General features: G+C 32.2%; 3 protein-coding genes across 3 annotated transcripts; 1 reads left to right on the top strand and 2 right to left on the bottom strand.

Annotated features, from left to right (window-relative positions):
* The first annotated feature begins 1,193 nt into the window (after positions 1–1,193).
* LOC114191393 (protein FAR1-RELATED SEQUENCE 5-like) lies at positions 1,194–3,362 on the top strand. The gene is made up of 2 exons (XM_028080563.2): positions 1,194–1,224; positions 1,327–3,362. Exons 1-2 carry the CDS (start codon positions 1,194–1,196, stop codon positions 3,360–3,362), a joined length of 2,067 nt encoding a protein of 688 aa, XP_027936364.2.
* Positions 3,363–4,689: 1,327 nt separating this feature from the next.
* Positions 4,690–7,565, bottom strand: LOC114191392 (uncharacterized). The gene is made up of 10 exons (XM_085676055.1): positions 7,485–7,565; positions 6,770–7,402; positions 6,567–6,692; positions 6,001–6,476; positions 5,837–5,921; positions 5,694–5,750; positions 5,469–5,591; positions 5,069–5,172; positions 4,894–4,984; positions 4,690–4,800 (listed from the first exon to the last, which is right to left on the bottom strand). The coding sequence occupies exons 1-10, from the start codon at positions 7,563–7,565 to the stop codon at positions 4,690–4,692; spliced, it is 1,887 nt and encodes a 628-aa protein (XP_085532181.1).
* An 11,795-nt stretch (positions 7,566–19,360) lies between these two features.
* On the bottom strand, positions 19,361–20,200 carry LOC114189992 (uncharacterized). Its single transcript, XM_028078726.2, has one exon. The coding sequence runs from the start codon at positions 20,022–20,024 to the stop codon at positions 19,608–19,610; it is 417 nt and encodes a 138-aa protein (XP_027934527.1). The 5' UTR covers positions 20,025–20,200; the 3' UTR covers positions 19,361–19,607.
* Positions 20,201–22,020: the final 1,820 nt, after the last annotated feature.

Raw genomic sequence — 22,020 nt, 5'->3', positions numbered from 1 at the left:
ACCTTCATAGTGATAAGCATGTCACCAAGCCCGTTTGGCTTACATTCTTTGACTACACAAGCCATAAAGGGCATTCTTTCCAATGATTTCCTTTGTGACAATGGAGTTATATTTTTAATGTCTCCATCCTGAACCAGAGCTACGGGATAAATGATGAAATCAGTCATTAAAGTAATATCATGGAGATATATTTTGAGAACTAATTTAGTAGTACGACAAGGACACTAACCATGGTGTTTGATGAACTGCTCTGCCCACTTCCAAGCATTTGAGTAAAAATCACGTGCATGACTCGCAATAGCCATTTTGTTCATAAACTCTTGTGTATTGTGTGCTTCATCTAATTGCCTGTTAAGGATAACAGCCTGGGCGTTTGCAGCTGGTCCAGGGATGAAAGTTGTGGCTGAGTTCGACCTTTCTAGAAATTCTTTGAGAACCTTGTCATCTACCGCCAATGCCTCCCACGGATCCATTATTGAAACAAGATGGACTTCCCTTTAGAAGTGGGTTGAGAAAACTTTGAAGTAAACCTTCCCAATACGAGATGTACTTACGACGTTTAGAGATACTTAGCCAGGTCATCTTACTGTTATATATGGAAAAATATAATGCAGAATTACAACTTTGCCCTTCACTTGCTTTTTGAACACGCTAAACTTAATGCATACCATTCAAGCTGTTCTGTTTCATTGCATTGGATGCGTCCCTCTACCCACCACCCTAAAATCATTTACGCAGCATTAAATGGGTTTTATTGCATTGCATTGAACCATCGTCTTAGAAATTAGGGTTTCATTGAAGCAAAATAATAACATGGAAATGAGCAATAAATGTTGAAGGACTACTTCCCAACTGCTCAAACAAGTTTACTGCAAACCATCAAACAATGTAAGTGTTTCGTTTCCATTTATTTATTTCAGATGCCATTTCGTACGAAACCTTATTTAATGAACACTGAACCACTGATGCGAGGGTTTTTGTATAAATTTTCTTCAATGGATGTCTCATGAAAGAACTTTTCCACACTTATGAAAAAACTATTAATGCTCATCGTTATAAAGATCAAATTTTTATGTTGAAAACGAAGGAATCCTTTGAATATATTAACTTTTAAGCAACTTGTATGGTCATGAGTTATATGATAACTTACATACATGGGCTTTCATCATGATATTCGATTTTTTGAATAACAGATGGAGGACGATGAACAAAACAACGTTATGGGTTTGGAGGACATAACTTTATTACACATAGAGGGGGGTACATGAAGTGTGACTCAAGAGCACTGCAATGATGACTACCATCATTCAAAGCACTTTGATGAAGTTCTGTGTCCATATGTTGGGATGATTTTCGAAAGTGCTGATGAAGTGAAGAATTATTACAGAGAGTACGCAATTAAATCAGGTTTTGGAATTAGAATAAGAACATCTAAAAAGGACGTTGACAACCAAATGTGTTACTTAAAGTTAGTTTGTTCCCGTGAGGGGAAATGTGTGTCTTCCATTCCACCTGAAATGAAGACTCTTCCAACACAAAGAAAGCAATGTCCAGCACGCATGACAGCAGTTCGAAAGCAAGATATGTGGATGATTAGCAGTGTGGTAGATGAACATAACCATGACGTTAGTCCAACAAAATCCAGGCTTATTCGTGGGAATAGAAAGCTGAATATGCAAGTCAAAAGGACCCTTGACCTAAATGACCAAGCCGGTGTTCGCATTAATAAGAGCTTTCGGTCCTTGGTGTGTGATGCAGGGGGATTTGAAAATTTACAATTTGTGGAACGAGACGCTAGGAACTACATTGGTAAGCAAAGACGTGCATTAGGGAAGGAAGGTGACGGACAAGCTTTGTTAAACCACTTTTCAGCTATGAGGGAATTGAACAAAGATTTCTTTTTTGAAATTGATATGGATCCAGATAATCGCATTAGCAACGTATTTTGGGCTGATGCTAGGAGTAGGGCTGCCTTTATGGAGTTTGGGGATGTTGTATCATTTGATACAACGTACTTAACCAATAAGTACGACATGCCATTTGCACCATTTGTTGGGGTTAATCACCATGGTCATTCAATCTTACTAGGTTGTGGACTTCTATCTGCAGAAGACAGTAGTACATTTGTGTGGCTATTTCGATGTTGGTTGCGATGCATGGGAAATAAATCCCCTGAAGGCATTGTCACTGATCAGTGCAAGGCTATGCAAAATGCAATCCAAATGGTCTTCCCCAACACACGACATCGTTGGTGCCTTTGGCACATAATGAAGAAACTTCCCGAAAAATTGATTGGTTATACAAACTACAAGGAAATCAAGCATACCATGAAGCAATTGGTGTATGAATCATCTACTGCAGAGGATTTTGAGAGTGGATGGAATAATTTCATTGAACTGTATGACCTAGAACTAAATGAATGGTTGCACACCCTATTTGAAGAAAGGCATCGATGGGTGCCATGTTATTTGAAATGTGATTTTTGGGCTGGCATGTCGACAACACAAAGAAGTGAGGGGATGAACGCCTTTTTTGATGGGTTCATTAACTCTACAACCACACTCCAACAATTTGTGGTTCAATATGACAACGCCCTTCGTTCCAAGGCAGAGAAGGAGTACGAGGCGGACTTCAGTTCTGTTAATACTACCATTCCCTGTGGATCTCAATCATTTATCGAGAGGCAATTTCAGGAGGAATACACTCATGCAAAATTTGGGGAAGTGCAAAACGAATTTCGGTGCAAAATGAACTGTAACGTGAAAAATGTTGTATTTGATGGGATTAGGACAAAATATTTTGTCAAAGAAGCTTTGATATGGAAAGACGAAAGTGCAGACAAGATGCGTGAAGTTATATTTGATCCTTCAACAAAAGACATTGAATGCTCTTGTCGACTGTTTGAGTTTAGAGGTATTCTTTGTCGACACAGCCTAATGGTCCTTGCACAAGAAGATGTTAGATGTGTTTCACAAAAGTATATTCTTGGTCGGTGGAGCAAACAGATACGTAGATGGCATACTTTGATACGAGCATCATACAACACTAAGAAAGACGAACCAAATGTTAAGAGGTATGACTTTTTGTGTAAGAAATTTTATGACATTGCTGAGCTTGCATGTGAAAGTCAAAGTGGAACAGACTTCCTTGTTGACCAACTGGAGTCGTTGTCAAAAAATGCATCCATAAGAGATGCGGGAGCAACTTCATTAGGGGCTCAAAAAGACATGTCTTCTACACCTAATACTGCGGTTGAACACAACAATATACTAAGCCCAGTCCATGTGAAAAGAAAGGGTCGACCACGAGGATTAAGGATGCAATCAACCGTTGAAAAGATTGGCAAAAAAAAAAATATGTAAGGCTGCAAGGAACAAAGCATGTAGGGATGGAATCTCAGTCCATCACGGTGACCTTGGGACTTCTACTAAACAATCTACTGGTGCAGAAATGAATGGAAGAGATATAAACAACATGGTAAGTTTTATTGTAATAAGTAGGTTTACTGAGTTATACAAAGTCATTAATTATTTTAAATCATGCAATTGCCAGGTTTGTGATTTGCAGTGCACGAGCTTTGTATCCTTGTTGACATCAGTAGAAAGCACACAACTTTGTCATGAAAGTCAACACATTTTTAGGTGAGATTCAGATCTGAGATCTTTAATTAAAAATACACTTCATCACTACTACCTATTATGACAGTAGGTTTTTTGTTACGTGCAGAAACTAGTTTGCAAAGAAAATCTACTTTTGGATTGGTTGACCTAATCAACATGGCATAACCAAACACCTTTTGATTTTGGATTATGTGTTTGTGAATGACATGTTTAGTTATGGACATAATTATTTTGCTTTCAGTTTCAATGTGGGTGACCTTCACTGCAGTGTATCCTTGTACAAAAATATTGTCATGGGTCACCACTTATTTTGTCAAGACTCATCACATTTCGCCAATGCTGACAAATGTTATTAAAAACGTTTACCCTACAATTATTTTGATGGATGTATTTTATTGCATTTAAAATGCATGTGGAAGGAATGGTAGTTTTCGAGTGGATATATGGTGATTTTTATTCATCTCGCTTGCACAACAGACATATTTTTATTCTAATGATATCAGTTCAGGTTTTAAATACCCAATTTTAAAAGCATATTGAATTAACAGCACTTCCTATGAAGGAGTTGATTTATGAGATTGCATATCTGATTCAAAATGATATAACTTCAATTTACTAAAAATGAGCACGTCGAATTCAGTGTATAGTTGGTTTCATTTATTTGGTTAACTAAATTATTTATCTCTTTGGTGAGAACTTCCTTTTAAACAAAACAACATAATTAATTTTTACTCCATCACTTAACTAAGTTAAAGGTCATGTCAGTTTAATCATTGCACATAAAATAAATCATCAATTCAGAACAAGAGTGCAAACTACCTTGTTAAATGAACATCTTGTCATTTTAATCATTGTAAATGAAACGAACATTGTTTTCAATTCTGGACACACTATATTATTTATCAAACAACCCAATATTGACATAGAAAGTTGCACTTCCATTTCACATGGCCACAAAATTACATTAATAATTGTTGTCAAATACATTTATAAATTTTGATGTCAATATTTAAAAGCATAATCAATCTACAAAATATTCAAAGGACCACTGCACAAAATATTCATAGTACTAATTCCTAATGTATGGTTGAAATCTTTGAAGAACAGTCTCTCTATGCAAATTTTTTGGGTCAAGCAACCATTCACAAATGTAATGTTGTCTCAAATGTTGCAGCTCCTCCTGTAATTCACAAAATAATCAGAAAATTCCTATTTAAATACCTTAATTTAAGGAAATGAAAGTTGAAGGCAACCACTAGGTTTTCGTACTTACACAAGAGTATGAAGGCATGTTTTTTCCATCAAATCTTTTAAGTCCATCCCACATCTGAAGATACTTTAAGACCAAAATGCCACAGTCATGCCTGGAATCACCAAAAATTAAATGTAATCAAATATACACAAATTTTTACAATGTCGTTGCCAATATAGAACATCGACGTCCATACAAATTTGGTTGATGAGGAAGGTCGTCAATGACTAGTTCAAATGTTGGTTTCATTTGGTTCTTATCATTCATCAGAAGCCAAAAAAGGTTCTCCACATTCTGCATCTAAAAAGATAAATATGTTACAATTCAATTATGCAAATTAAGTGACCAAACAGACTTACAATTATCCAAATGTTATAACATACTTACAACATGATTATCTATTTGTTTTTTGCGACGACAATTGTGGGGAAGAGAATCCAATATAATAAACTTCTTGCTGTGAAATTGGATAGCATAACACCACCAGTGTCCATCGTAAACCACTGGTGCAAATAACTAAATGGAACAACCATTAATTAAAAAATAAATTCAATTTTTTAAATTCATTACTTTATCACATGACATTGGATACTAACCAGATCAGCTCTTAAAATTTCTTGAATAGAACACAAATCAGGCGGAAGGTAATGCCTATAGTCGTCCACACGCCAGACACGTCTATTAATCTTTCTCTTGTTACATTCGATGATCACCGTATTCTGCAGCACAAAAAAATATTTAAATTATTTCAACTATGTAAATCACAAATATTAAAAACATATACTTACTGTATACAAAGGGCTGAAAATAACTCTATTTACTCTCTCAGTCTGACTTTTCTCTTTATACATGAAGTAACTTGCAGCAAACAAAACAGACTGCACATACCCAATTAATCATCATTATATTCCATTGATTTCAAAAAGTACATAAATCTGTAAAAAATTTAAGTGTCAGAGAATACCATGTTATCAATCCAACCCCGAGGACGAAAGCCATGGCACTCATTGCTTCTTAATAATTGCCCTTTCACTTCAGCGTAAACAATGCTAACAAGTGAATTTAAACAACTCAGAATACATTCTATTCAATTTAACTATATTTGTATAAAGTAACTGAATTCCATACCTACAACTTCCATGAGCGGTCACATCCTTGTACAATTTACCCATATCAATCCTTGATTGGTCACACTCTTTTTGCGGTGAAGGGGAAACCTCAACTTTGTTACACTCTTCCTGCTGTTGTGGAGAACCATGAACTGAATTCAAAACATTAGCTTCAACAACACAATCCTGAGGTCCAGTCTTCTTCTGCTCAAATGGAGGACAATGATCTTCATTTAACACATTTGCTTCACCATCACAGGTGTCAGCTGCAGTCCTTCCAAGGTATTCAGAACGCATCTTTTTCAATTCTGCCTTCATCTCCTTAATTAGCATTTCATGCTTTTGTATTTTCTCTTCCAATTCCACTTCAGCTTTAGAACGACCACGAAATTCGTTGTCGTCGTCTTTTGCAGTGCCTTCATGCAAAACACTAAGTGCAGTTTGAACAATTGGGTTGTTATTGTCTTCATCACTTAGAGACCAATCAAAAACAACCTACACAAAAATTACTATATTTTCAAAAAATTTAAACAAAAAAAAACAGAATTACATAACACTAAGTTAAAAAATCTCAATTTTGTATACTTTATTCTTTTCAAAAAGGGACTCAATGTTAACTGTCCTAATCTTCACCAATGGCCAGTGCAAAATTCTTGGGAATTGATTTTCAGTTTGTACATCTTCTAACCCAAGTCGACGGGCAGCCCAAATCTATATAAATGAATAATCAAATAATATATCAAAATTCATAACAAAATTACAACACCACTATTGAAATTATTAATTACCTGTATAACTGCAACACAACCGGCTATGTTAAGGCTACTTGAATTTTGGTTTTCTAGTAGAACCTTACGTCCACGATTCATACCACCAATCAAAAAGGTATGAACAGAATCGGCCCAATTAAAGTCACTAAGGTTGTCTAGATTGTCTAAGATTTTGAAAGGCATATTGTTCACGGTCCTAGAAGTCCTAGGAAAATAAAAGACAGAGAAACAAAGTAACAAGTACAACCTACAAACACTTTGTACATCATCATCATCATCACTACTAACATAGTTCTTAATCTTCTTACTTATATCTCGGACCGAAATAGGTTTGTTCTCAAAAAGTGAACCTACTAACCCACTAACTTCACTATCAAATGGAACAGATTTACCAACCATAGTAAGACCTAAGCATATACAAACATCATATATTGATAAGCGAACTAAGTGCGGGCCAACACGAATGAATTCCCCATCTACAACCCACCGATTCAAAACTTCCCTAATCAAAGGGCAATTTATTTCCAACACCTTGTCCAGAGACAAACACCATCTAAATGGTGTTCCTTCAATCCGCTTACGGTGGGTTGCTTTGAGTACATTGTTTACTTCAACAATGTATTTTGTATCACAACGATGCACGATCCTCACCTATAATACATGACAGTACAATTTAGTTAAACAATTAGTAAACATAATTTCATTTAAATGGTCCTAAGGGGTGAAAATTAACATGGGCATCCTTCTCCATCTTCGTCTTCTTACCCTTATTCCATGAATGCGGAGAAGATTTCACTTCCCTTTTCCCTACCATATAACTAATTCAACTATTAATCAATTCTAATAACTAAGACCAAAATAGATAAGTAAGCACGAAAAAATGTTACATAATACTTTTAATTATCAATAATATCCATACTACTGAATTCATTCAAGTAAATTCATGGGATCAAAAACTTATAATCTAAAGTGAAAACCCACAAACACTAACAATTAAGATTTTGTATCAAAGTTAAAATTAGATTATCTTCTTTATAAAAGGTACTGCATTATCAATGACTAAATTAGATTAAGTACAAGGTACTTCATTATGAATGAATAAATAATAGTTTTGAACTAGTTCTATTTGGGAGAATTAAAATCAGTCTTTTCTTTTTCATTCAAAACTACATATACCAACTGATAGCATAAATATGGATTTCAATTCTCTGATGATTCATGAATTGGTATGATTTCCTATCACTGACAATGGTGTAAGGCTTACAACAATAGAAAATGAGTAAATTACTTGGTAGTCACAGCTCCTACTATTTATTCTATTACAGATTCGTGAACTGCATGAATTATGAAGGTATTAGGATAAGGATGCTAAGTCCAACAGTAAAATACTTCTCAACACAAATGCAATCACCACAAATTCATAAGAAATCATCCCGTCAATATTACAATTAAATAACACACTACCAATCAAAACCTACATTCAACACAATGATTATCATGAAAATCTTAAAAAAGTAAGTGAACAGTGATATTAGAGAGACATTTTTGATCAAATCCACCATTATTAGACATACATTTTTCGAGGCCACACCAAAACGATACAACCGCGACGTCAATGATTTGGGGAAAACAAAAAAATCATACCTTGAACCAAATGGAAGAATACCCTGCAAATGGAGAACATTGTCATGTTAAATCATCCCTTTCACTGGAAAACCCTAAACACTTACCATACACACAGCAGCACAAAGAAGTTACCTTTCCGTGTTTAGGGGCGGTGGATTTTCGAAGGAGACCACCAAAACGGTGGACTGCGCACGGACGGGGGACCTCGCAGGGACGGGGAACTTCGCAGGCACGGTGGTCTTCGCAAGGACGGCGGACTTCGTCGTGGTGGTGGATTTTCAAAATGGAAGATGGACTTCGTGCCTGCGCTGTGGACTTCGAAGAGGTGTGGCAGTTCAGAGGTGCGATGGAGCGGTGGAGAACAAAAGTGTTGGTATGGAACCCGTGAAGTTTCTGCAAATGTCTGCGAAGTGAAACTTTTTCCCTCTTTTTTCAATTTCACAAAATGCCCGTTAGTTGACGGCAACACGTGAAAGGGGCACTTAAGTTCAGATTTCTTCACTCACGTGCCACTCCACTTCTTTCAATTAAAAAAATGAAAAATTTAATTCCACGTAAGGTAGTCAATTCGGTAGTCAAATTGGGTAGTAACTGTAACATTTTCCTATTTAATACTCTCAATTTAAGTGTTTAATAACATAAACATTTCATTTAATATAAAAAAGAATTCTTTACTTGTTATTATTAACTCTTGTTTCATTTAAATAACTCTTTTGTTTCACTAAAACAATTTTCATTATTTATCAACCATTGAGTATATATATTGATATTTAAAAGGTTTTCTTAGATCTCTAAGGTATTTTTCATCTTATCATACCCTTAATTATATATTTGTTTTCCTTTGTGCGATTTCTTTCGATAGTCTTTCAAATTGTTTGTCAAACACACATTGTTAATTTTTTAATATTTGTACTTGTTGTTTATGTTCATCATGTAGAATACTATTTCGATATATTTTATCTAATTTATTTTCTAACTCATTATCAATCATATTGTAATTTTTTCACTATAATTGTATAAATAACTTTTATTTACTATAATATAAAAATTTAATGTAATTGCCATGAATATTTTTTATCACCATCCAACATATATTAGATTTCAAAAGATACAAGATCTATGTCAAATTTTTATTATTATGTTTATTATTTCTTCTTTGCGTCACTTTGATTAAGTGATGTATTATCATTTTTATTAATACATAAAAAAGAGATTCATTAGAATTTAAAAAAATTAAAGTAAACAAACATTTAAAATATATTTTAATTTGAATATTTGTTTTCCTTTTATATTTTTTTAAAAATATTTTTAAATTTTATCAACTAGATTTCCTTAATGTTTGTAGTTTGCAAATTTAATAAATATTTTTGTTCTCATAAAATTTTATTTGGTATTTTAATCTAAAATGTAAACAATTATAATTTTTATTTCAAAGTATTTGATATTAAAGAAACAACCATCATCATAATATTGAATATTTGATAATATTATGTTTCCTTTAACGTAATTTTTTATTATTTTATAAAAATTGTTTAAAATTAATATTGAAGTAGTAAAAAAAACGGGTACGGGTATGAGTACGAGATTATACTCGTTATCGGGTGAGGATGAGATGGAACAAAAGTTTGATACCCGTTGAGTTTGAGTATGAAAATGAGGATAAATTTTTTCTACAGAAATAGATATAGGATAGGGAAACCCGTTCCCGCCCGCCCCGCTACCATCCCTACACGCAACTAATGCTTTCACAGTGAAAAAGGAAGGGATAAAAAAGTTAAGGTTAAATTAAATAACGCGTAAGGTTGCTTTTGGTATTCCACATTTTTAGGGGTGGTGGAAAAAAATTGAGGAGATACAGAAAGAAATCACCCATATTAATGTAATTAATGTAAGACGAGAAAGAAGTGTTGGACCTGGGCCATCAACCTGGAGGAGTGATCAATGAAATACAAAGTATAGACTTTTTCTTTTATCATCCTATTATTACTAATTGCAATCCTATTCTAACGGTTGTTATTGTCGTCGCGCTCCACCATTACCTTTGTATTTATGTTCTCTACGGCAAGGAAGAGAACGAAGAGAGAGACAGAGAGCTTATTTTGAAAAGAAAAAAAAAAATCGTTTTGTGACGCATTTTATGTATTACAACAAATTTATTCTAAAATACAATTCGTGCGTTCTCTAAAATGTTTGTTCTGAAAGTTTCTTTTAAAAATCTTATTTTGAAACTCATAATCCACAAATTCTGGAAAACTTGTTTTGATAATTTCCAAAAGTTTGTTTCAATTTTTTTTTTTAAACTAGAAGTTACTTTTATGAGGAGTAAAATTATAGGGGTCCAGTTAGCAATTATGTGGGTGCAAAAGGGAAAAGTCTAAAAGTTTGTATGTTCAGAGTTTTGAGTACAGTGAATGAATTACACACACATAGGTAATGAATTTGATGCATGATAAAAAAAGTTGGTTAGGTTTTCTTTTGGGAAGGCTGACAGAGTTGATGTGTTGTAGAGTGGTACTGAGTTTCCATCACTCCTTCTTTACAGAGTAACTTCAATGTGTGTTGCCTGCCTCCCAACAAACAAAGGGAATCATGCTTACCATAACATGACAAGTTTATACACACCTTTTCTTTCACTTTTTCTTCCTTTTACTTTTCTCTCTACCAACTCTTATATTCATTCAATCATTGCCATCCAACACCATATTCCTAACATACCTTAAATATATCCTACCTCCCTCAAGTTTTAACCCCAAATTAAAATTTATCCATGTCCCAAATTTTTATACAATTTCATCTGTTGCAAGTTCCACATCGACTAGAGATAAAGTAATTTCATAATATATAAGTGAGGTGCAAACCTCACCTTACAAATTGGTTTTGTCAGGTTAAGTTAAACTTCAAGCTCACTTTTAACATCCTATCATAGTAATAAGATAATGACTTGAAAGATAAGACAATTTTATAGTAAAAATTCGTCCAAATTAATTTAAATTAACTCAAATGATAAGGTTGGAATTTGATTTTTGACTTTTTAGAATGTAAGATAATTTTAATAAAAAAATTAAGACGGGCGAAGGAGTAAGTAGTTAATGGGGTAAGTGGTTGTGTCCCTCTCAATCTCATTATCCAATCAGAAATAATGATATATATATATATATATATATTTTTTTTATCGGACTTTGTTTTGTTATTTATAGTAAGTTATTAGTTGTAGTGTGGTTCATAAACGGCGCAGAATCCGGTTCATTAATAAAATGGGTGGTGGTGCGGTTGTGAATTCAATTATTGGCACAGATTCAACCAACCATTTTGAATTAAAATGATTATAAAAGAATATTGAGATCCTCTTCGTTAGAGAGTATATTGTGTTCTTGTTCTATGTTTCTGGCCATCGACACAGCTTCATCTGCTGTTCTTTCCGAATCTCACTGAAGATGTCATCATGTGCTTCATCTGCCCAAAGAGAATAACACCATTATTTAATTACCTATCAATGATTTCAACTTTTAAACAAACTAATCAAATTATTCTTTACTAATCATCACTATCCTAAATTCAATAAATATTTTATTATAAGCATGATTTCACGAGAAAGAAGATCAACCAAGTGAAGTTAGTTTTTATGAGTTGGATCAGATTTCATTCAATTCATCTCATCATCGTTGTATAGGGTTGGTCACTGGATTTGTATATTCTACAATTCTATCACGAAAATAATTTGTAGATACTAAAAATGGAAAATAATTCACATGCGAAAAAAAACATTTTTACGTTATACCTATAATTTTGAACGCGAGTGTCCATTAAATGTAAAACAAAAGAAAGGTGGAAAATATCGAAGATGAGTGTCAGAAATTTTCTATCATTTTCTGTCAGATGAGTGTTCGATTCGTACCTACATGGATTCTAATGTCCAAGTTAAGGTAGGCAGGAAAATATAAAGTGCGATGAATTAGAGTGTATAATATAATCCATGACCTTAATACCCTTTATACATACTCATTGATTTCCTTGATATCATTTATAAAAAAAATTTATATTATAATTCTCATTTTTTTTTAATTTCATCCTTTATTTTTTTAACGTGACCTAGTGTAAACCACAGATTAATAGATATGAGTCAAGAAATGAAAATCATAGTATCATTTTTTTTTATAAAATATGTTTTAATTTATGGATGTGTTAATCTTGTATTAACTTTTTCAAAATGTCATTCTTAATTCAGTTAATTTTAATTTAAGAAGGCATTAATTTTGTTTTTCTTTTTTCTTTTTTTGGTTTAAAAGTTTTGAAAGGTTTGTTCGTATTAAATCATTAACTACTAATTAATAACAAACCATCATTAACATTTTAGTGATTTTTTTTAAAGATAGCTCATTATATACCAATATTATATATCCATAAAGGTGTGGTCAAAGTCTATGAACCAATTCAGTGTACTAAAAATCTCATCAGTGCTTTACTTTCCTTCCCCAATGAATCCTTTCCTTAGGTGTATGGTAAGTGAGAGGATCATCACAATAAATTTGAGAATTGTCAACAAGTTTTTATCATTAGTAAAGTTATGTTATTCACAAATTACATTTTTCTACAAACAATGATTTTTTATGCATTTTGTTATTTGAACATATCTAATTATTTAACCTTTATAAGGAAAATGAATTTGTATTTTACATATGTGTATAAATTCTTTTAACAAAAGAATCTCGTACAGATCTAGTTCCTTATTAATGTGAGTCATTCTCCCCAACTTCAATATCTTCTTTGTTAACAACCATATCTTGTCATCCAAGATTTTGTCGTTGTGTTCATTCAACCCTTTGCAGCCTTACCTTGTTTAAGATTTCATCTCGTGAGCCCTAAAAGTTTTAGTTGGTTTTGCTATCTTCTCCATAATTATCGTGATTTTTTTTCTCTTTTAAGAGCTCTAAACCTTCCCATAGCTGCGATTCACCATTTTTTTATGCCTTTGTTCAAAAAATAAATTAACATCTCAGTGTTATTCATGATAAATAAATGTTCGTATTTGAGTTCATTTCTATCACCAACAAAAAAACTATAATGAAATGAGTATTTTGAATTTGTTTCAATTTTATGTGTTGTATAAGAGATGAAAGATTTTTTTGATAAAGTTGAAGAAGATTTGGTGAAGAGAGAAGTCAAAGTTAAGATAGAGGTTGAGTCACTTAAAGAGAAGATTAAGTTGTACAGGTTCAAGAATATTGAAGTAGAAGATAAACAAAAATTAGAAATTTCAATCTTTCTTTTATTTCAATTCTTGTACAACTCAATTTTCTTTTTATGTGACTTACCATCTATCTTAAATTTATCTTCTTTGATCATCGACTCTTATTTAATTTTATCACAAAAACATCATTTGATATTTTTTACGTAGGACTTGGTATAGTCTAAAGTAAATTTATGTTTTTACATCAAACTTGGTACAATCCAACCTAAATTTTGTTGTGTATTTTTCATGCGATGTAAATTTACATGTTTTATATTAAAACTAGATCCAAAATAAACGAAAAATGTCCAAAATATAATATATGTAAAAGGTTTTTACTGTTCTAGTGATATATTCTTAATATTAGAATGTTGTTTTTTTTATTTCTTGTTAAATTAAATATTCGTCTTTCATGACATTTAATATCAAAATTGAATCTCAATTCTCATCTTGATTTATTTCTATCATTGATAAAATAAAAATTACAGGGAAATGAATATTTTTGAACTTGGTTTAATTTTGAATAATGTATTCAGATGAATTTTTTTTTTATAAAGTTAAAGAAAAGTTGCTAAAAAGAGAAATTAAAATTAGAACTTAGGTCACTCAAAGAAAAGATTCAGGATGAACCGAAAATGAGAATTTTCAATTTCTGAATAATTCAATATATTAAAGACAAGTAACACTTAGAAAAACACATTTTACTTCTACGCAATTTTCCATCAAACTACACGAATGAAAATAAAACTTAATTTATAATGTTTTTATATTTTTTCATTCAAACATTTTAACATTTAGATAATTTCACTATTGTTTTCATGTCACTCACTTCCTTGAACTCTACCTTTTCTATTCTTATTTATTTATTTTACAGACAGAAAAAACATGAGTAACTAATCTAAGGATACAAATGAATAATGCGTTTTTGCACATGAACTTTTGTTGTGTAATGAATAAATAGAAAGCAGATAAAAAGAATAGAAATGCAAAATACAGAAATAATGTAAGAAAACAGAATATGAAAAAAGAAAAGTGGAGAAGCAATGCAAATATTTGACTAATCTCCTCCTGGGTGCACTCTGTCAGAGCTGCTTCAGTTCATAGTTGTGTTGTACCACTAAAAAGAAGAAGTCATAAAGATTGAGAACAGAAAATAATAACCTTGGACTCTATATGGATCAATTTTACAACCTCAAATAATTGTGGATGATGAGATTGGATAACGTTGGTTCTCGACCCAGGACCCTCGTACCTGTTTTTCTGAAATCGAGAGAATATAATACAACGGCCTAAACAACTTCTTCATTTGCAACACTTTCACAAAGAAGCCTCATAAACACACGAAAGTGTCAAATATGCTGACCATGAAAAGTCTGGGAACAGAACATGTTAGAGTAATGATGTGTGGGGACATTAAGAATGATTAATGATAGGTAATATGAAGAATTTTTAAGGAGGAGAAACAATACTGATCAGATTTGAGTCTAATTACATAAGGTATTAACACTATTATCAACCAAAAACCTTAAGACGATGAGTTTATAAGTCTTTATTTTTATATAATTTTTTACTTTTTCATTTTTTATCGATATGAAACTTAAACTCACATTTAGATTCCTAACGATTAAGTATCTGAGTAATTAAATCTAGATGAAAATAATTAATTAACTCTCTGATATGAATAAATCTTGAGATTAAGGTATGAGATTGGAAAGGAACATCCTCCATGGCGTTGCCCCCACCATGGCCTTGGATCTCTCTCTCCATTCTTCCAATTCTAATCCTTTTCGTGACAATGACGCATCCTAACCTCTTATTATTCTTTTCCCTGTAACTCTCACTTCTCAAAGGTGGTAATCTTCATTGAAACTTGTGCTTTATTTCCTTATATCCATTACTATATTATTCTACCACCTCTTTCTCTTCCATATAAGCCACCATCACTTTATTCCTTCTCTAACTTGTAAACTACTTATGCCTCATTCTTCCATCACTAAACCTTTTTTTTTTCTCTCATTATTTTTACGCCCACGCCACCTTTTACGACACTTGGAAGAGTAAAGACAAAGAAACGTAAATATCAAGCCATGGGATTAATTACATGCGCAGGCACAGATCCAACATCACATGCCAACTACATTATTAATTCACATCCACTCATTATTTTCCATTCATTCATTCTGCGTATATAATACAACCCATCAAAATATTTACTAGATTTTATTATCTTGATTAATTTTAATTAATATACACAACTAGTTACCAATGCCTTGCCAATGATTGAAATTGAAAGCAGAGAAACAAGATAGTTTTGTTTTTATTGTTAAAGGGTTAAAACTAAAAACTAATTTTCATACCCTTTTAAAAACCAGAAAAAGTGCCTCGCGAAAATTTATAACAAAATGTTGCAAAAGTGTTTTCTTTTAAAAAACCTATCCTATATCCCACTTGTTATATATAGCTACAAAAAGTTTGTCTTGGAAAAGGAGGTGTTAGAGCTTCCAAATATTTCTACAGTGAACTTTTGGATAAAAGTTTTTTTTTTTTTTTTTTGTTATTTATCATCATAAATCGAACTTGCCATTACCTTTATTTAAGAAATGATTTTTATTTATAAAGAGAACACGTTATAAATACGTGTTGTATAAAAAAGAGAAGAACGTAGAACACTGCATCGTCTGAGGCTTATTTTCAGGACACTAAGACACAGACACCATTACGTTAGCTGGGCATCTCTGTAAAGTTAATAATAATTTTGTAATTTCGTTAAAAATATAAATACATTTATATTTTTTTTTCTGTTTATAGTAATTGTAAGATACCCTAGTACTGTAGTATCATTCTCAGTTTCTGCTCCTTGATTGTCCTTTTGTCCATGCTTGCTAGTAAAAGCAAGAACAAGATTGGGTTTCACTTTCAACCATTTGCCTAGTTAAATATAAAGCTTAAGTTCAGTGGTCTATTTCTTATCAATGTCTGACGTAATTTCCTTAAAATTTTAACCTAATTGAAATTTATTTTGCGAAATGTTTTATAATTGAAATTATAGATAAATAGGTCAGAATTGATAAATTATTAAATCGACAATCAAGATAAGAGTGAAAAAAGAAATGATTGTATATAATATATAAACTGTATTATTTTAATTTCTCTTTTTAGGTTATCATGTTTTTTGAACAAAATATTTACTGGCTTTAACCCTAATTATTTTTACTACAGGATTGAATACAACTTTAATAAAGTCTCCTTGTTACTTTCTTATTCATAAAGTTAAAGTTAACACATTATTAGAGCGATAACCTCAGTTTTCCTCAAATCAATGACATTTTCGCAAAATCAGTTATTGATAAAGTTGAACACAAATTTCATTTTAAAACACGATAAAAAAAAAGGATTGTGTAGGAGTATGTTTTTGTAATAAAGTTATTTTATTCAATAATTCTTTGTTTTAATTCATTTTTATTAATTCAACTGGTAAATTGAAACAATTATTCAGCAAACAAAATTTTCTGAAATATAATTAAATTATAATAATATAATAATTAATACAAAAAATAATATATGATTTATTAATTTTTTCTGAAATTTTTTAAATTAAAATCAAAATTAACATTCTAAAATAATAAAATTTGTTTTTTAAGATAATTGATTAAACTAGCAATTTTATGAAGGTTTCAGTCCTTGATAAATTTAATCCTTTAGATTTTTTTATAAATAATAATACATGGATGTTAAATTTTATTTATGCATTCTTATAGTTAGTATTTAGTTATATTCTTTTTATACATTAACTTAAATTTCTTTAACGAAGGATGAATGGTTCAAAAAATTTACAAAATTTGTAGACAAAAATTATTCAATATTTTTTTTTGTTTGGCGATTAAATTAAGATAATTTAACGTATACCAAAATAAGCATTTAATGATAGTAATTGTACTAAGAGTTACTTGTAAAGAACGAAACATACGTTCTTGAAATTATCTTAAAAAAGTCCTAAGTTTTTTTAGTAAGTATAAAATTATTGGAAAAAATTCAACTGATATCATGTCTTAATTTTATATCTATACCAGTTAATAACTCCCTCTATAGCATAATCCAAGTCAATTAAACTATATTGAATAATATAAAATTAGACTTCTAATCATTTAGATCGAAATTCATTTAAATAAGATATTTATTAGTCATATGTTTTTAGGAAAAAAATTTCTTATCTTTCAAATAACATATTAGTAATCAGAATAAAATAGTGATCGCTGTATAAAATTTATAAACTTGACCCACTTTATAAGGTATTTGAATTCAATATCTGTATTAATTAGTTTTACACTGTATAATAAAAATATGTATAATGCATTTTTCTAAATCACAAATCCTATGTATAAATAAAACATATACACACCTATATATGCGTACACATACTAGTTTACAAAATATTTTCTATGCATATAATATTCTATTTACACATAATTTATATAATCTTAGTTAGATGTTATATGACGTAACGTAAGAACTTATCTATCAGTTTAATCCAATGCTAAAGTTTTGAAAGAGTATATTAATGGCAACTTTTTTTTTTGTCAAGAAAAAGGAAAGGATTCGATATCTCACCAAAATTAGAACAAATCACAGTTACAAAGTAACAAAATTCTATATCGATAGGGAAATTTCAACTGTTATGAAATACATTTACAAACTAAATTTGAGATATGTCATGGTCTGAATTACACTTTCAAACTAACAAAATTCTATACTGATAAGGAAATTTCAACTGTGATGAAATATGAGCCTAATTTATTCTCTGTATACATAAATAAACGAGAGAAATAATTGACTTAATTATATTTAATACTGAAATATTGTGCGGTCAATATTTGTTTATATAAAGAAATTAGTTTACCCATGTATCGAGGCGTAAAAATATTGTTAGCATGGATTTTATTGATATGGGGATCTTAAAAAGAAATATTAAAAAGAAATGGAAGCAGAAGAAATTTTTAATTATTAGGTGATGAGCTGGTAGAATAGATATAGATGAAATCCTGAGTAGCAATAAAAAGAAAAGAAAAAAAAGAGTGTCCCAGTAAATCCTGGAAAAAAAATGATTGAATTCCACGTTTAGGGATAAAATTCAAAAATGGCGTCTAATAAATATAATTGTGATCGATGTAGAAAAGTAGTATTAATTTGGTGAAAAGGACAAAAAAAAATTGGTAGAGGTTAAAAAAATCCACGTCTCTTCTCACCGCTTATCTCTTCCATTTCCTGTTATTTATTCCATTCCGCAATCTCTATCGCAGACAAAATAAAAAGTTGTTTCATCAATCCCAAAGCTGTGTCAAATACTTGACCTTATTGTACACATTCATGCATATTTGTCAGACCACATACGCACATAGGTAACAATTTACCATGTAATTTCAGAACCCTATCCAACTAGCACTCATCAATTCCATTACGTAACACTACCCACCCACCTCATCCACCCTGTCTTCTTCCACTTTCCCTAACATTCAATTAATCTAACACTTTCTTCAATCAACCAACAAACCCACTAAATTAAACACCACACCGCCCATAATTCAACCCCAATTTCGCTAAATTCTCGCTTCTATTTCTTGGATCACCAAGATCACTCACCGGATTCGTATATGCGAGAAAAAAGGAAAATTTCACACACAGACAAGAACCGCCGCAATCCGAACAAACAAAACCGTGAAATTTCAGGGTAAGGGGAAGGGAATTGCAGATTCTGGAAATCGGAGAGAATTTTCAACGCTATGTTGATTGGATTAATGAACATATACGATTGGGGATCCAATATTTCACATCTTATACAAAGTGAAATATATATATATATAACATATAAAAAAACCAAAATTAAAGAAAGAAAAAGAAGGAAGAAATTGAGCAAAAGAAGTGGGATTGGATAAAAAAAATTGTGTAATTTACGGAGTTTAGCAGGGTCCGAGGTGTGGGTGTTGGAGGGAGCTAAGGTTGAAGTGTTCATGTACAGGTGCAGCTCCTCTTGGGAAAAGTGGATCTGAAAAACGCGTCCATGTCCTCCTTATTCGTCACATCGAAGAACTGAAAGTCGTCAAAAAGCTTTCTTTTGCACGAGGCGAAGGCCTTCGGCTTCCGCGGCGCCGGCGGGCAGCTCATGATCGCCGGGATTTTGCTCTCCTTCGACGTCGGGGTGCGGTAGCTCAAGTCCTCTTCGGCGGCGGCGGGTTCGTCGTCGGGTACGGCGACGGTGACGGCGACGGCGACGGTTTCCTCTTCGTGGGTTTGGTTGTCTGCTCTCGTGACGACCGAGGAGGAGACGAGGGCGTCGAGGTGGTGGTCGGAGGGGACGTCGTCGATTTTGACGGCGGCGATTCGGAGCTTGGGCAAGTCGTGGTGGAGGTGGAAGTCGGTGGACATGGTTTCGATGTTGGTGGGAAAGCGGATGAGAGAAAAAATTTACTCAACGTGAAGTGCGTGAAACTGCGTTTGTTGGTGTTTATATAGACAGGGTTTGGGGGTTGAAAAACTTTACGGAAAGCTTTGAAAGCGTGCGTTAGAAGGGTTTGAAGATGAGGAGGAGAGAGAAAGAGAGAAGGGTAGGATTAGAGCGAGAAACACTGTAAAGAATGGTAGGAAGAGAAAGAGAGTGATAAGTGTTTTTGGTTGGGGTGGGGTAAGCCTAATGGGGCATCTCCATCACTAACTCCTTTAATTTCACACTCACGCAACTTTATTACAATTTTATTATTATTATTTTTATTTTTTTACCTCACTCTCTTCTCATTTAATCTCTTATCAGTAACTGTTGCGTAAATTAAACTGGACTTTCTTGTTTCTTGCACTGTCGTTTTTTCATCATCTGCGTTAGGTTGGAACAATTAATGGTTTAGCCATGTGAGTCTAGAGTTAGAGAGTTGCCAAACTAGACGCAAATTCAACCAACCCTTAACTAATCTCATTTATCGTCAATTAATATTATGCACTAAAAACTCTTAACTGCGTCTAATTACTTCCTTAAATCCTCCTCTCGGGAATATATTTTCATAAACCACTTTCTATGTAAAACGAGGTTAATTACGACAATAACGAGGTTCAATTTTCTGTTGCTTTATTTGGATACATTAATAATAATTGTAATGAAAAAAAATATGGTGTTTGGTTCTTCAAATGATATCCTCCAGGACTTGTTACCATTTTTACCACAGAATAAACCAGTTTGCTGCTGTGCCGGTTTCTTTCTTTTCTGGCCTTCATTTCATACCATGTATGAAAAAATTCACATCCGAGGGCATTTTTATGTTCCGTGAAATAGCACAGAGTTTGGTGAAGGACAAATGGGAAAACTCCGCGTGTAAATGTTTGAGTTTTTTGGACAATTATACCCTTTTGTATTATTTATATTAGATAGTGTTGGGTGCAGGAGATAAAACAGAGTTTCCTGAACGGATGTCACGGCCCATTGCTTTTACGAATAGTGAATAGTGGAACGTACATGTTACGTTATAGGCAAAAGGATAGCTATTGTCGCATGGTACCGTCACCACGCTCTCCCGAAGGCGCGTCATCAACAACCTCCACTCGTTTTCCTTTTTATTTCTCTGCTTAGTTTTTAGGCAAAGTGTTTCGGTGTACTCTGTCCGTTTTTCTTTTACTTTTCAGTTTCCATCATTATTCACACTCGCCATGCTTATTAACCTATATATAATATATAACACCCTTTTTAATTAAACATACCTAGTTCAAATGTCCCGTACAATTTTTTTTTTTAAATTTTGCCAGATAAGATTAAATTACTTTACATTAATAATCGCTGAGTTAAGAAAAACTCATTTCATTACTTATTTTACTATATCGTTAAAATTAATCAAACTTTTTTTTCTTTGTTTTTAACTTACCGTCTCTAACGGGTGATGACCAAGATAAGTTAAAGTCGTGTTCCACGCCACAAAAGGGTGGACTCTAGTCAATCCAGCGTTTTTTTATTTATTTATTATTAATTTAAAGTATTTCTATTACGTGTTTTCGTATGCAACAAAATTAAGATTTGACATCTCGCTATATACACATGATTCAGATTTGTGAGTGATTGTCACTTTGTTTGCAAAATTAATTTATGGCCTACATCTTTACACTTGTTTTATATGCATGGAAAAATAAACGCAAAGAATGTACAACATGTTGATGTGATTTAAGTCTTATTGTTGAATGTAGACGTATAGCATCAAACTTTATACGGTGATAAGAAAGAAAAAGAAAAGAAAAAACTCTGAAAGTTTATATAATTGAGCAACAACTTGAATTTGACGAGTGTATCGTAATTAATGTATGCATATATGTTTGTTTGATGTTTTTTTTTGGTAGTTATACATGTTTAATAGCGAGCCCACTGAGTCTCTCTCTGATCCTTGTAGAA

This window comes from Vigna unguiculata, chromosome 7 (assembly GCF_037176805.1).
Source record: "Vigna unguiculata cultivar grain cowpea cultivar isolate G323 ecotype 2 chromosome 7, ASM3717680v1, whole genome shotgun sequence".
Classification (NCBI taxonomy): domain Eukaryota; kingdom Viridiplantae; phylum Streptophyta; class Magnoliopsida; order Fabales; family Fabaceae; genus Vigna; species Vigna unguiculata.
The sequence above is the reverse complement of the archived record's forward strand: the minus strand, read 5'-3'. Positions and strand labels throughout refer to the sequence as shown.

What these genes read in the sequence shown, in the direction of transcription:
- LOC114191393 (XM_028080563.2), top strand. Translation starts at nt 1,194, where the DNA reads ATGGAGGACGATGAACAAAACAACGTTATGG. An exon ending in TGAACAAAACAACGTTATGG is followed by an intron (nt 1,225 to 1,326) that starts GTTTGGAGGACA and finishes ACTTTGATGAAG; the next exon opens with TTCTGTGTCCATATGTTGGG.
- LOC114189992 (XM_028078726.2), bottom strand. Translation starts at nt 20,024, where the DNA reads ATGTCCACCGACTTCCACCTCCACCACGACTTGCCCAAGCTCCGAATC.
- LOC114191392 (XM_085676055.1), bottom strand. Translation starts at nt 7,565, where the DNA reads ATGGTAGGGAAAAGGGAAGTGAAATCTTCTCCGCATTCATGGAATAAG. An exon ending in AGATGGAGAAGGATGCCCAT is followed by an intron (nt 7,403 to 7,484) that starts GTTAATTTTCAC and finishes CATGTATTATAG; the next exon opens with GTGAGGATCGTGCATCGTTG. An exon ending in CCCTTTTTGAAAAGAATAAA is followed by an intron (nt 6,477 to 6,566) that starts GTATACAAAATT and finishes ATTTTTGTGTAG; the next exon opens with GTTGTTTTTGATTGGTCTCT.